General features: G+C 56.3%; 2 protein-coding genes across 7 annotated transcripts; one reads left to right on the top strand and one right to left on the bottom strand.

The window, feature by feature from the left end:
* The first annotated feature begins 14 nt into the window (after positions 1-14).
* Positions 15-10,827, top strand: PKMYT1 (protein kinase, membrane associated tyrosine/threonine 1). 5 transcript variants are annotated; one of them, XM_033839263.2, is made up of 9 exons: positions 15-158; positions 550-796; positions 6,255-6,757; positions 7,648-8,141; positions 8,844-8,950; positions 9,084-9,256; positions 9,342-9,499; positions 10,401-10,499; positions 10,583-10,827. In XM_033839263.2, exons 3-9 carry the CDS (start codon positions 6,407-6,409, stop codon positions 10,692-10,694), a joined length of 1,494 nt encoding a protein of 497 aa, XP_033695154.1. In that variant the 5' UTR covers positions 15-158; positions 550-796; positions 6,255-6,406; the 3' UTR covers positions 10,695-10,827. The 5 variants fall into 5 exon arrangements, with proteins under 5 accessions (XP_033695154.1, XP_033695155.1, XP_073648501.1 ...); XM_033839264.2 differs by having other exon boundaries at positions 550-657; XM_073792400.1 differs by having other exon boundaries at positions 20-158; positions 477-796.
* PAQR4 (progestin and adipoQ receptor family member 4) lies at positions 7,157-15,018 on the bottom strand. Of its 2 annotated transcripts, XM_033839265.2 has the most exons (3): positions 13,829-15,018; positions 12,237-12,458; positions 7,157-12,053 (listed from the first exon to the last, which is right to left on the bottom strand). In XM_033839265.2, the coding sequence occupies exons 1-3, from the start codon at positions 13,992-13,994 to the stop codon at positions 11,620-11,622; spliced, it is 822 nt and encodes a 273-aa protein (XP_033695156.1). In that variant the 5' UTR covers positions 13,995-15,018; the 3' UTR covers positions 7,157-11,619. The 2 variants fall into 2 exon arrangements, with proteins under 2 accessions (XP_033695156.1, XP_033695157.1); XM_033839266.2 differs by lacking the exon at positions 12,237-12,458 and having other exon boundaries at positions 13,829-15,016.
* Between the last annotated feature and the right edge of the window lie 118 nt (positions 15,019-15,136).

Below are 15,136 nucleotides of genomic sequence, written 5' to 3' on the forward strand. Positions count from 1 at the left end.
CGCGCGCGTTCACGGGCCGTTCCCCCTCCGGAGAATCCTCCCGCCCTGGCTTGGGGAGCGGTGGGCCGAAGACCCCGGACCGCTCCGAGAGCTCCTGTGCCCTCCGCCGACCCGGAATCTGGGACCTTGCTGAGCTGCGTCCCGCCCTCCCGCCCCAGGTGAGCCCATACCCGGCCCTGAAGGTTCTCGGGCGGGATCGCCCTCTCCTCCCTTCTACCTTCCTCGCGAGCAACTCCTTGCCCCCTGACAGTCCTTCTCCGGATCTGCCTCACCCCCAACCCCTCCCGCCTCCTTCCTCACCTCTCCGACAGCCCCACCCCTCCCTGGGCCAGCCCTGCCGCGGGCGGCTCCGCCCACTTCCCCTCTAGCGGCTCCTGCCCCTAGACGGTCCTTGCCCTCCTCCTTTCCCGGCCTCCCTCTTTTTCTGGGAGCCCCCTTCCACAGCGACTGCTCCCCCTTTACTCGTCCCTTCCCAGGAAAAGCCCCCACCGACCTTCCATCTACAGCCCCTCCCCCGTGACAGCTGGTCTGCTCAACTTTATTCGCCAGGGTTTCCCCACGCCCGCGGAGGTGAATCAGCTGTGGCCCTGACCAGGAGGAACTCACAGTCTAGTGCGATAGACCGTGGTCAGCAGATGTGTCCTGCCCAGTGAGAGGGTGAGGCCCCTGAAAGCTGCAGAGCTCATCCCGGCCTGGCTTCTGCTCAGGGCCACCCTGGATTCACCGGGAGCCCCTGCTTCTCCTCCCTCCCCATCCCACCCCCAAAGCTGTTTGGCCATGCCAATGGTGCTAGAACGTAAGTGACATTGGGATGATCTGAGAATTGGTTTAAGATACAGGTGCCCAATGTCCCTGAATGTGATATGGCTGGGCCCGGAGGCTCTACTTCTAACCAACACCCTAGGGGTTCCTGACACCCTGGTCCCTCACTTTGAGAAACTCTGGGATGGGATTCCTGAGATGCATAGAGGCAGAGGGAGGGTACCCACAGGCTGGCTGTAGGGTGAGTCTTCCCATGCAGGCCCCTGTGGGGTCCCTCCCCTCATGCCTCACTTTCCTAGGCACTGGAGAGTACCCTTCAGATGACTGCTCCCTCCAGTTTCAGTCACTGACTCACCCCCTGCTAAGTATGGAATCTTTTGATACACTGTGGCTCCTCTCAAAATTGGACTTCTCTCCTTTTTTCCTCTTGTTATTCTTTCAATTATAACATTATAGCAACACATCAGCCCTCTTTGCTCCAATACAAAAGTCACTTACACCCGTGGGACCACTGTATTTTGTGTGTTCTTTCAATTACTACTCAGAGCGTTATTTATTATATATTATTTATTATATAACAGTTACTGAGGGATCTGCATGCCAGACACTAGACTAAGGCTTCCATGAAGTTAGCATTACAGGTCCACAAACCCCTGAGGCCAGGTGTGTTTCAGAATTCAAAATGTCTCCCATTTTAGAAAGCTAATAGGGTACGTGTAACATTTATATGTAACACCATCCATTCATGGGTCTGGGACATCATTTCATAATCAAACACATTAATATTTCTGTCAAGAAATATATTATTATTTTACACTTAGAGGGAAGAATAGGCCAGGTCAGATTTTTCTGCTAAATGAGGTTTGCATGTAGATATCCAGTTGTCCCAGCACCATTTGTTGAGAAGACTGTTTTATTTCTGCTCAATTGTTTTGGCACCCTTGTCAAAATCAATTGACTATAAATGTGAGGGTTTATTTCTGAACTCTCAATTCTATTTCGTTGATCTTCATGTCTATCCTTATGTGAGTACCACACTGTTTTGATTACTGTAGCTTTGTAGTAAGTTTTTTTAATTAATTCATTTGTTTATTTTTATTCATTTATTTTTGGCTTTGTTGGGTCTTCATTGCTGTGTGCGGGCTTTCTCTAGTTGCGACAGGGGGGCTACTTTTCATTGTGGTGCGCAGGCTTCTCACTGCAGTGGATTCTGTTGTTGCGGAGCGTGGGCTCTAGGCGCACAGGCTTCAGTAGTTGTGGCATGTGGGCTCCAGAGCACAGGCTCAGTAGTTGTGGTGCACGGGCTTCATGTGGGATCTTCCCCGGACCAGGGATCGAACCCGTGTCCCCTGCATTGGTAGGCGGATTCTTAACCACTGCGCCACCAGGGGAGTCCCGCTTTGTAGTAAGTTTTAAAATGGGGAAGTGTGAGTCCTCCGACTTTGTTTTGACTCTTTTGGGTCCTGTTAATTTCCATATGATTTTTAGGATCAGTTTGCCAATTTCTGTAAAGAAGCTACCTGGGATTCTGATAGTGATTGTGCTGAGTCTGTAGATCAATTTGGAGAGTATTATCATTTTATTTATATTGTCTTTGGATCTATGAACATATAATGCCTTTCCATTTATTTAGATCATCTTTAATTTCTTAAAGAAATTGGGGGAAGAAAGAAAAGCAAGTGTATATGTATAATTGTTTTACATTGACCTTCTTTTTTACCATTTCTGGTTCTCTTCATTTGTTCCTGTGGGTTTGAGTTACCATCTGGTGTCATTTTCTAGTCCAATATAATTTTGTTCCCACACACTTAAATCTTTGTGCTGTTATTTGCAAGTATATTACATTTCTATATATTATATGCCCAACAATACAGTTACATACATAGTTTATACAGTTGCTTTTTAAATCAGTTAAAAGAAGAAAGGAGAAAAATATGCGTTTATACTGTCTTTTATATTACATAATTACCTTTACTGGTGCTCTTTCTTTTTTTCATGTATGTTTGAATTACTGTTTGGGATCACATTGTTTCAGCTTGAAGAACTTCCTTTAGTTTTCCTTGTAAAGCAAGTCTGCTAGCAATGCATTCTTTCTGTTTTTGTTTATCTGGGAATCTCTTTTTTGCCTTTATTTATTTTATTTATTATTTTTTTTGCAGTATGAGGGCCTCTCACTGCTGTGGCCTCTCCTGTTGCGGAGCACAGGCTCCGGACACGCAGGCTCAGGGGCCATGGCTCACGGGCCCAGCCGCTCCACGGCACGTGGGATCTTCCCAGACCAGGGCACGAACCCGCGTCCCGTGCATCGGCAGGCAGACTCTCAACCACTGCGCCACCAGGGACGCCCTCTTTATTGCCTTTATTTTTGAAAGATAGTTTCATTGGATATAGGATTCTTGGTTGACAAATTTTCCCCCTAGTGCTTGAATATGTCATCCCACTTCCTTCTGGCCTCCATTGTTTCTTTTGAGAAGTTAACAGTTAATCTTATGGGGGGGGCTTGTCAGTGATGAGTCATTTTCTCTTGCTCCTCTCAAGATTTTCCCCTGGTTTTTGGTTTTCAGCAGTTTTAATATGGTGTGTCTCTGTGTGGATCTCTGCATTTATCCTACTTGAAGTTCATTGAGCTTCTTGGCCATGTTAATATTTTTAAAATCACATTTGGGAAGTTTTAATCCATACTTTTCCAGCTCCTTCTCTTCTCTCCTCTGGTGTACCCATCATGCATATGTTGATTCACTTAATGCTGTCCTAACATTTCTCTGAGATTTGGTTCCCTTTTCTTTGTCTGTATTTCAGATTGCATAATTTCTATCAAACTATCTTCAAGTTCACTGATTATTTCTTCTGCAAGTTCAAATCTATTGTTGAACCCCTCCAGTGAATTTTTTCATTTCAGTGACATTGTACTTTTCAACTATGCATTTGGTTCTTTTATAATTTCTATCTCATTATTGATATTCTCTATTTAATGAGATGTTGTCATTGTGTTTCCTTTACTTCTTCAAGTGTGGTTTCCTTTGGTTCTTTGTACATATTTATAGTGGCTACTGTGAAGTTTGTCTGTTAAATCTGACATCTGGTCTCTCTTACAGGGAGTTTTTGCTGTATGTTTTTTTTCCTGTGTATGGGTCACACTCTCCTGCGTCTTTGCATATCTTGTAATTTTTCTTTGACATTTTAGATAGTATGTTGTAGCAACTGTGAATATTGGTTCCTCACCCTACCCCTGGGGGCTTGGGATTGTTTTTGCTTGTTTAAAGTGGCTGGACCACTGTAGTGATGTCTCTTTCCTAAACAATGTGAAGCCTTTGACTTTGCTCCTCAGAGGGCCCAGCCTTGGGCATGTGCACAGTCACCCTGGGACACTAGTGGTTTTAGGGGGGCTCTGTTTGTCTTCTCCCTGATCATACCCAGCTGTCAGGCCCCACCAATTGCTGGATGATTGCTCTGTTGTTTTTGACAATGCCCTGGAACATCAATTGCTCCATAGACTGATCCAGTCAAATTTGGGCTTTAAAGGGGTAGCTTTTTTTTTTTTTTTTTTTTTTTTTTGGCTGCGTTGGGTCTTTGTTGCTGCGTGTGGGCTTTCTCTAGCTGTGGTGAGCGGGGGCTACACTTTGTTGCGGTGCTTGGGCTTCTCATTGCCGTGGCTTCTCTCATTGTGGAGCACAGGCTCTAGGTGCATGGGCTTCAGTAGTTGTGGTGCATGTGGGATCTTCCCCGGACTAGGGCTCGAACCCATGTCCCCTGTATTGGCAGGCAGATTCTTAACCACTGTGCCACCAGGGAAGTCCCTAAAGGGGTAGCTTTGGAGTTCAGTGTTTAAGGTTTGTTCTAACCTCAGGAAGCCTCTTCTTAGCTGTCTCTTTCCCCAGTTCTCTCTGGTAAACTAGTTGTCCTGTGGTTCACTTGTAGTGCAAATGGAGGTATCGGCCTCCTCCTAATTGCTTAGTACCAAAACCTCCACTGATTTTGAGAGGGCCTTTAGGCTTGAACTTCTCACACTCTACTTCTAATCAAGTCACATTTTTGCAGGGAGAGCTTTGGAGCTCTCTGTTTCATGACCTGCCTCTCCCCGGGCAGAATCTCCTGAGCCACAGCTCTGGAGCTGGGGACAGGGACAGTGGTGCCTGTCTCTCTGAGTAGGGGCTGGTGAAAGGAGGAAGCCCCCAGCCTCTCTGCTACACTCAGCTGAAATTTAGCCTCTGCTACATGGAGCTGGAAGCGAAACCCCACTAACTGAGTTTTAGCACCTTAACTACGAAAAAGGAAGCAAGAAAGAAATTTGAAATTCAGACTTTCTTCTTCTTTTTTTTTTTTTTTTTTTTGCGGTACGCGGGCCTCTCACTGTTGTGGCCTCTCCCGTTGCGGAGCACAGGCTCCGGACGCGCAGTCTCAGCTACCATGGCTCACAGGCCTAGCCGCTCCACGTCATGTGGGATCTTCCTGGACTGGGGCACAAACTCGTGTCCCCTGCAGCAGCAGGCGGACTCTCAACCACTGCACCACCAGGGAAGCCCTTTTTTTTTTTTTTTCAATATATAAATTTATTTATTTATTTATTTTTGGCTGCATTGGGTCTTCGTTGCTGCACGCGGGCTTTCTTTAGTTGCATCGAGCGGGGGCTGCTCTTCATTGCAGTGCACGGGCTTCTCATTGAGGTGGCTTCTCTTGTGGAGCACGGGCTCTAGGTGCGCGGGCTTCAATAGTTGTGGCACATGGGCTTAGTTGCTCCGCAGCATGTGGGATCTTCCCAGACCAGGGATCAAACCCATGTCCCTTGCATTGGCAGGTGGATTTTTAAGCACTGTGCCACCAGGGAAGCCCTAGACTTTCTTTTTTCCTTTGGAATTGGAGATAAAGGATAGCAGACCTGTGTTAATATTTCTACCTTACAGTCTTGGAAGAGGTTGGATTTTTTTTTTTTTCTGGTTGCACCAGGTCTTAGTTGCGGCCAGAAGCCTCCTTAGTTGTGGCATGCAAACTCTTAGTTGTGGCATGCATGTGGGATCTAGTTCCCTGACCAGCGATTGAACCCGGGCCCCCTGTGTTGGGAGTGCGGAATCTTAACCATTGTGCCACCAGGGAAGTCCCTGGATTTTTTCTTTTTAAGTTTTAATTTTTATTTATTTAGTTTTTTGGCCATGTTTTATTTATTTGTTTGTTTGTTTGTTTGCCATGCCACCCTGCTTGCGGTATGTTAGTTCCCCAACCAGGGATTGAATCCTGGGTCATGGCAGTGAAAGTGCCGAGTCCTAACCACAGGACCACCAGGGAATTCCCCAAGGTGGGATATTTTAGGGCCAAACAAGGCAGAGATGTGCACACAGGTATGGTCTGGCTCCAGAACATGCCTTGGTTTAACCTCTGCTGGACTGTGGGAACCTCCAGGACACGACCCTGTGGTTTTCAGTCTATGTGTCTCTAACCCCCAAGGTGCAGGTGACCACCTGCAGGCGTGCATACATTTGTATACCTTTTTCCACCAGGTGCTTGTTGTGCCCACCGCCTCCATGCCTAAAGCAGAGTGTGTGTGTGTGGCGTAGACTCGGCTCTCTTCTGCAGCCTCTTTGGGGCCATAGGACCAGGTGCTGTTTTGAGTGACACACTGTTCTGAACTCTGGGGGCTCCTGTGCTGGACATGCCTGTGCCCGAAGAGGGCACCCCGCCACCCCTGAGTGGCACCCCCGTCCCGGTCCCAGCCTACTTCCGCCATGCAGAACCTGGCTTCTCCCTCAAGAGGTCTCGGGGTCTCAGTCGGAGCCTCCCACCCCGGCCCCCTGCCAAGGGCAGCATCCCCATCAGCCGCCTCTTCCCTCCTCGGACCCCAGGCTGGCACCAGCCCCAGCCCCGGCGGGTGTCGTTCCAAGGCCGAGCCTCCGAGCCCCTGCAGAGCCCCGGGTATGACCCGAGCCGGCCGGAGTCCTTCTTCCAGCAGAGTTTCCACAGGCTCGGCCGCCTGGGCCACGGCTCTTATGGAGAGGTCTTCAAGGTGAGTCAGTGACAGCTCCCCAGGCCTGTCTGGGGTAACCCCCTGCCGCCTCGCCACCCTGGCTGGGATGGGACAGTGTCCTGGGAAGCCTGTTCCCCTCCTTTCCCCTGACGGCCCACCTCTTGGGCTGGCAGGCTCCCCTCAGTGCTGGACTTGGCCGCGTTCTCATAACCCCACATTCAGGCCCCTCTGAGGCCCCCTCAGTACACACTCTCCCCTTGTCCAGAGCCTGGCACGCCTTGCGATGGCTCCCACCTGCCACCTCCTCCTGCCTGGTGCCAGCCGTGTGGGGGTCTTGGCAAGCTCCACAAGGCCCCGGAGCCAGGCCACCTCCCGCCCCCAGTGCAGTGCCCACCCCACCTCCCTCCTGCTGCAAGCACTCAGGCGACACCTCCATGCCACCTTTTGTTTCTTAAAATATATTTTCCAATCATGTATATTTCCTCTAAAATGGTAGTTTTCCTTACACAAGTACTACATGAAGACAATTTTGTTAAAAAGTACAGAGGCCCCTAGGTCAGGGGAAACCACGGTGATTCTCAGGTGGGCGTTCTTCCTTCCAGACTTTTCTCTGTACTTCTCTGGAATTGACCAGATAGAAACAAACCCATCTCATATGCCGCATGGCAGACCACACTGCCTGTGCTGTTCTGTAGGCAGCTTTTTTACTTAACGCATTCTCCTGGGCTTGTACTTAGAGGTCTGCCCTGTCTCTTCTTTCGCTGGGTCTCCAGCAAACCAGCACCTGGGGTGGAGGTTTGTCCAGCTTTGCTTTTGCACACGTGGGGGTCACTCTAAGGTAGCTGCCATGCCATACCTTCCGCACACGTGAAATCTTAACAGAATCATCTGGGTTGTCCTCCTGAGTGGTTGTTCCCCCTCGCTTCCAGGTGCGCTCCAAGGAAGACGGCCGGCTCTATGCCGTGAAGCGCTGCATGTCACCTTTCCGGGGCCCCAAGGACCGGGCCCGCAAGTTGGCCGAGGTCGGCGGCCATGAGAAGGTGGGGCAGCACCCATGCTGCGTGCGGCTGGAGCAAGCCTGGGAGGAGGGCGGCATCCTATACCTGCAGACAGAGCTGTGTGGGCCCAGCCTACAGCAGCACTGTGAGGCCTGGGGCGCCAGCCTGCCCGAGGCCCAGGTCTGGGGCTACCTGCGGGACATCCTGCTGGCCCTGGCCCACCTGCACAGCCAAGGCCTGGTCCACCTTGACGTCAAGCCCTCCAATATCTTCCTGGGGCCCCGGGACCGCTGCAAGCTGGGTGACTTTGGGCTGCTGGTGGAGCTGGGTGCATCCGGAGCTAGCGAGGCCCAGGAGGGAGACCCTCGCTACATGGCCCCCGAGCTGCTTCAAGGCGCTTATGGGACAGCGGCAGATGTGTTCAGGTAGGGCTCGACGTGGGAGGCTCTTCCTGGTGGGCGGGGGAGTGGTCAGCAGAGGGTCACCATCCTAGCCCAAAGTCAGGAAGACTTGCTGGGAGATGCTTCCCCAAGGGGTTGGGGGTCCCGCCGTCTAGTTGAGAGGGGTCTGGAGAGTTAAGCTAATCAGAGAACCCTCTGGAGCCACTTTACCTGATTCACTTGTCTCTTCACTCATCTCACCACACCTCCAAGGGAGGGACTATTATTACTCCATTCACAGGGGAATTGGGCACAGCAGGTTAAGGGACTTTCCCCCAGTCCACAGTGAGCAGGTGGTGAGGCTGGGCCTGGACCAGGCGCTGGGTTCCAAGGTCCATGCTGGTCACCACTGCTCTGCTTCTGACAGTAGCATCCAGTCACATCAACAGGATGATGAGAACATCACTGTTAACAACAGCCACCAGAGTGCCAGTCCTGTTGGGGCGGGGTGGGGGGGTAGGTGGTGTGTGAGCTACGCTGGGCCCGGGGTCTGTGCTCCATGATATAGTCCCCATCATCAGCCCTGCCGAGACCTTCTTAGGGCCCCCAGCCCCTCCTTCCCCACCTCCCTGGCTCATGGTGGAAGATAGCATCCCTTTCCTACCCTTCTTCTTGGGGGTAGCCTGGGGCTCTGGGTTCTGTGTCTCGAAGTCAACCCTGCCCCTCTTCTGTCCCTGTCCCTCCCAGCCTGGGTCTCACCATCCTGGAGGTGGCGTGCAACATGGAGCTGCCCCATGGTGGGGAGGGCTGGCAGCAGCTGCGCCAGGGCTACCTGCCCCCTGAGTTCACTGCTGGTGAGTGGGAGGAGAGGATTGGAGGGGATGCACTGCCACAGGGAGGGCAGGCTCTCATGGGGGGTGGCTGGTGGCAAGGGACTGCCAGGCTCAAGGCCCCATCACCTCTGATGTGGCCCTGCCCCGGGGACAGGCCTGTCTTCTGAGCTGCGTTCTGTCCTCACCATGATGCTGGAACCTGACCCCAAGCTGCGGGCCACAGCCGAGGCCCTGCTGGCCCTGCCCATGCTCAGGCAGCCGCGGCCCTGGACCGTCCTGTGGTACATGGCTGCCGAGGCCCTCAGTCGAGGGTGGGCCCTGTGGCAGGTAAGCCAGGGAAGGTGATGGGCGGCCCTGCTCTGTTCCTTGGCCCAGGGTCTACCTAGCCTCCCTCGGCCCCCTGTCCCCACAGGCCCTGCTTTCCCTGCTATGCTGGCTCTGGCACGGGTTGGCACACCCTGCCAGCTGGCTGCAGCCCCTGGGTCCGCCGGCCACCCCACCTGGCTCGCCGCCCTGCAGCCTCCTCCTGGACAGCAGCCTCGCCAGCAACTGGGATGACGACAGCATAGGGTGGGTGAGGACTCTGGGCAGGCGGCTGGGAGTTGGGGGAGACGGGCCGTCAGCATGGCCAAACCCCATGCCCGAGGCCCAGGCCCCAGCCCCACGGGAATTAGTAGTGAACCGGCATTCCTCCCACAAACCTGGCCCCCATCAAACGCCGGGAAGGAAACCAAGGCTGGTGGGGGTGTGGCCTGGCCTAGTTTGAATGCAGTTGTTTCTTCTAATCTCAGTGTGTGGACCAGGGGCCGTACGGAGCAGGGCGAACTGGCAACCTCACAGTGAGGGTGCTGCCATGCTGGGGAGCAGCACAGGGGCCACAGCACCTGCTGGGAAAGGCAGGCGGTGCAGCCCTTACCCCCCAGAGGCTGCCAGTACCCAAGGGCAAGGTGTTATCCTTCCTCTTAGGGCGCAAAACCCCCAGAGCCTGGTGAGCTCCCGCCCTGGGAGGAATTCCTTAGTCCCACGTGCCTGGTGGCCAAGTGAGAGGCTGTAATTAAGAAACTACTGCAAAGGAAACTACAAGCTCAGGGCAGACAGTTCTCAGAAGGAATCACGCCATTAACCCCTTCCTTACGAGAATGTCACCCCATTGCCATGGGGGCGCTTTATAGCAGGCAAAGTGCCAGATGAGCTTCAGATACCACAAGGTCATTTCAAAGTCAGCTCAGTCAGAGCCCATGTGTTCTGAAAAGGGACAGAGGTGGCATTTGAGTGTGGTCAGGTAGACTTTAGAAGTTGTCAGAGTGTTCTTTCAATGTCCACCAATGCCCATTGTCCGAGAATGGCACCTGCCTGTGTCAGGCAGGAGCTCGGAGCCCGCACAGGGTCAGGATTGGTGTTGCTGCTCCCACCCAGCCGTGGCCTCCTCCCTTCCCCTCAACACCCTGCTTGTCTTGCCTACCCCCCGCAGGCCCTCGCTCTCTCCAGAGGCCATCCTGGCCAGTGCTGCCGGGAGCACCTCCACCCCCTGCAGTGGCTCCCCTGCCTCCCGGGGCAGGTACACGCTGAGGTGAGCGGGCCCAGGGTCCCAGGGGGTGGGAGGGGGCAGCTTTTGGATCCTGAGAGTCATTTCTCTTTCTTCTCTCCCCCTAGGGATTCTCTGGACCTAAGTGACATTGACTCAGAGCCTCCACAGGGCACCTTCCCCGCCTTTGAGCCTCGGAACCTCCTCAGCCTGTTTGAGGACTCACTGGGCCCAACCTGAGCCCACAGGCCCAGGCTTGGCACTTTTAACCTCTTAGCCCCTTCCCTCCATCCTCCTGGAGGCTGGGGTCCATCTGGAAACTCCAGTGGGCCCTTCTGCCTGGCCGTGTCTAATAAAAGGTATTTGAATCTTGGGAGTAACCAAGCTTGCTTGCATGGCAACACGGCGCTTACTGACGTTGCCCAGGGTCTGAGGCCCCTGCGACGGCCCAAGGTTGAGCTCTGCTGCAAGGCCCCAAGCCCCAGGCTGGCAGATTGGAGCTGGGAGTCACCCACTGTGTGGAGCAAAGATTTCCTGAGCAGGCATGTCCCTGCTGGGCAGGTCAAGCTTTCAGAGCACTCAAGGTGGAGGGTGCCCTCAGTCCAGTGGGGCTTGGGTCCGGGGCCATTCAGCTCTTTACATCTCTGTGCCAGTTGCTTGGAAAAAGCAGCAGCCACCACCCTCCTGCCCCTAGGTCCTGGGATAAGAGGCTAGTCCTGTTGTCCAGACCCCTCATTCCAGTCTCTGGACAGCAGGGAGAACGGGCTGCTGGGAGGGCCAGCATGCAGGGTGGACAGACAGAGGGCAGGAGGCTGGGCTAGGCAGCTGTGAGGTGCCTTATGTGAGGGTCAGGGTGGGTGATGGCTCTGGGCTGGCAGGATCCCAACTGTCCCTTTGGCCCAAACCTCACAGGTCACAGAGGGTAAAAACAGGCCCAGAGAAGGGAAGGTTTCCTTTCAGCCTATAAGTCCCGTGGAAGAAGGCAGGAAGGGGAAGTGGAGATCCAACGTGTGAGTAAAAGAGGCTAGTCCACAGGGAAGAATGGATGAACAGACGAGGGCTCCCCGCTAGGAAGTCCCATTTGCTGGAAGCATCCAGGGAGCCAGCATGGTGCTGTTGGCCCTAGAAGACTGTGAGCAGGCCGGCATGGCGGGCGGGAGGTGGCTCAGTCCAGGGGGCAGATGTGCCGGGCGGCCCAGAGCAGGTCAGGCACGACGCCAGCGTGCAGCTGGAGGATGGAGCCCACGCTGAGCAGGTGCATGATCTGGTGTGAGTTACCCCAGTAGTCGAAGCGGCCCGGTCCCCAGCGCTCTGGCAGGCGGGCCACGTTCACCAGCCCCCCAAGCAGTGCCAGTGCATCCATGCGCAGGTAGCAGCGCAGGGAGCCTGGAGCCCCAGAGCCCAGCCCCACTCCCCGGGCCCCAAACATCAGGAGGCGGGCGCCAGCCTGCCAGCCAAAAGCGCGGAGCCGGCTACTGGTGGAGGGGGCGGTGAGGGCCCGCCAGCCTGCCACACCCGACAACACGGTGTAGGCCACCAGGGCAGCTGGGCGCAGCCAGGGCCTGCAGGCCAGGGTGCAGTGGATGATGGGCAGGGCCCCTGCACAGAGGAGAGAGGCAGGAGAGGGCACATCAGTCTGGGGATCCACCTGCCCTTGTCCCTTTTTTTTTTCTTCCAGTTTCCCTGATACCTGCCCTTTCTATCTCAGGCTCATGTGAGTGTACCCAACCCCCAGCTCCCATCCTTCAAGCCCTCCGCCCCCCACCCCATCCCTTGGCTCACCGAGGGTGTTGACGAGGCAGACCCCACACATATCCAGGGCAAGGAGCCGAGTGTACACAGGGCTGCCCCCTTTGTGGCACATGAAGAGGTGATAGAGCACAGAGCCTGCAGGGGGTGCCAGGCAGGCTACACAGTGTGTGCCCCACAGCCAGCCATCCTTGCCCAGCTGACCCCAGGGCAAGGTCATGGGCAGCAGCACCAGGAAGCCCAGCAGGGCCAGCCCTGGGGGAGGGAGACAGTTTTCCATCAGACAGCTTCAGCAGTGAGGACAAGTCATGTCCTCAATGAGGCCACACGCTAGAGGGATGGGAGCAAGACAGGTCCTGACAAGGCTGTTGGCCAACTCTTGGCCGGCCCTGGACAGAGGCAGGCTCTGGGCTTTCAGTAACTTTATTTAGCAGAGCTCACAATAGTTCTGGGAAGGGGAGACCATTATTCCCACTTTATAGGTGAGGAAACTGAGTAACCTGCCCCAGGGAACCCCAGCAAGTAAGCAATGAAGCAGCACAGAGCCCTGGGCAGTCTGACTCCCAAGCTGGTCTCACCCTTGCAGCCACCACACCACTTCCCAGGAAAGCAGGGGGCCCCCACTCCCCAATCTGGCCTAGGTATATATCAGCAGAAGCCAGAGGGGGCGTGATCTCAAGGTGAGTTCTGAATCCGACATGTAGGCAATGACAACAGATCCCAGGGCCACTTATCTTGCTCCTGCCAATCCCTATGTCCTCTCCTCTCCAGAAGGGACCAGACAGATGGAGGCTGTGGGCCTTTTTGTCCACCAGAGCAGGTGAGGCCAGGCAGGGCAGGGGGCTGAAAGAACCCTGTTCCATCTTCTACCCAGGCACCTTTTCAGGGAGTTCCAGTCCTCCCAGTCCAGGTCTTCAGAACCATTCCTACCACTTCCTGCAGGCACTTTGGCATTGCCCTCACATGGGTCAAAGGTCGGCACTGGCAGGCTGTGGCCGCTGACTGCCCACTCTTGGCAGGGTCTAGCCAGGCCACAGTCCCCCTGGGGGCAGGTACCAAGGCTGGTCCCAGCGCACTCAGGGCACCTCTATCCACCCGGGTAGGCCAAGGACGGGCAGGGCTGTGTCAGCACAGTTCCGCGGGGCCGCGGAGGAGGGGCCCGGGGCGGGGTCGGAGGGGGGGAGGAGCCGCCACCAGGCGGAGCCCGGCGGCTGGGCTGCTATGGGCGGGCGGGGGCGGCAGGGCGGCCGGGGCCTAGCTTCTCCTCCTGGGCCCCTCCTCGCCAAAGTCAACACCCATCTCCGGGACGGGTGCTGGCGGTAGAGGGTGCCAGGGCGCAGGGATTACGAAGCGGCCGGAAACCAGATTCCTTATTCCCAGGGCTCAGAGGGATTAAGCGGATTCGGTCTCCGACTCTGCTTCCCTAGGCTGCCCCGGGGGCCCCGCCGGGGGAGCAGACGCGGGCAGCGACGATCGGCACAATGGCAGCTTTGTCACCACGGCTCCTGGCCGTGCCAGGGCCGGGGCAGCCCAGGACCTGGGCGCTGGGGCTCTCCTCGGCCTTCGGGCCCCCGGTCCGGCGCGGGCAGGGCTGCCGCGGATGGGGGATGAGGGGCGCGGCTCACCGTGCGTGTAGATGTTGCCCAGCTCGTTGTGCATGTAGAAGAGGCTACGCAGGCAGCCCGAGCCGCTGCTGGCCGGCCGGTAGCCGGTGAGCACGAACTTGTTGAACTGCAGGTGCGGCGGCGAGCTGGCCCAGTCCAGCAGGCGCGGCCCGGCCAGGAACGCCATGGCCCGGCCGGGCGAAGTCGGTGCGCGCTCCTCTTGCCCCCGGGTCTCCTCAGCGGGCCAACAGCACCCGGAGCCTCATCCCTGCGCCCGCCCACCTCCCAGTGCTCGGTCCGCGCACGCGCTGGTCCGGGGGTCCCGGCCCGTGCCCCGCTGCGCACGCGCGGGCCCCGCGACCCCACGCCTGGGCGGAGGCCGGGGACGCACAGGAATCCGGAGCGCAGTGCGGCTGGCAGGCGCTGTGCAGGGACAGCTCGCGGCGGCTGCTGTGGCGGCGGCAGCGGCCAGTAGTCTCTGGGCTGCCGGGAGGACGGGCGCGGCCGGACGCGGGAGGGGACGCCAGGCTCCGCCCCAGCTGCTCGCCCCCGCCATCCCGCCAGGGTTTCGCGCTCTGGGCTCCTGACGTCGCGGCTGCGAGGGCCAATGGGCGCGGCCGACTGGGAGGTTCCTCCCGGCAGCCGCCCAGACCTTCAGCGTCTTAGCATAATATATGCGGTCCCAGTCTTATTTGCATGGGGTTCCTGTTGGATTGGGACCCGACTTTCTGGGTCCCGGTGGCTCGCGTTCCCTTGCAGTTTGCGCCCGGGCTTTTCGCGCTACCCCCAGGTTGACTCACCCTTGGGCCTTCACCCTCCCGGGCACAGCCCCTCCACCCTGCAGCACCCCACAGCCCGGTCTCTGTCCAAGGTGCTGCCGACCCGGGATTTTCGGACGGGCCAGGTCTAGAGCCGGCGCGCCCCTACTCCACGGGTGATATCTCCACTCGCCCGACTTCCCCGGAGCGCAGCAAGGCGTGCCGAGATGCCCGGGCCTCTAGGGGTGTGCCTGACGTGCCCGGAGCCCTCCAGTGAGGCCCTGCCCTTCGGGCCAGGCTTCTTCGAGCTTGGTCTGGGCCAAAGTCGCTCACTGTTCAAGCCAAAGGCGCATCTTCGGCCCCGCCCAGGACGGGCAGGAAACGGAGAGGGAGAGAGGGCAGGAGGCCAGGGAAGAAAGTTCGGTCCCCACCAGGGTTCATCCTAAATCAGGTCTACGAAGGCATCCCTTCTTCTGCTTAACCCTGCTGACAACCGGCCTCCACCTCCTCCCCTTCTCCAGGACCCCGCCCACTCATCCTTCCGCCTCCGCGGTTCCTCTGCATTCCAGGC

This window comes from Tursiops truncatus, chromosome 15 (genome assembly GCF_011762595.2).
Source record: "Tursiops truncatus isolate mTurTru1 chromosome 15, mTurTru1.mat.Y, whole genome shotgun sequence".
In the NCBI taxonomy this organism is placed as follows: Eukaryota; Metazoa; Chordata; class Mammalia; order Artiodactyla; family Delphinidae; genus Tursiops; species Tursiops truncatus.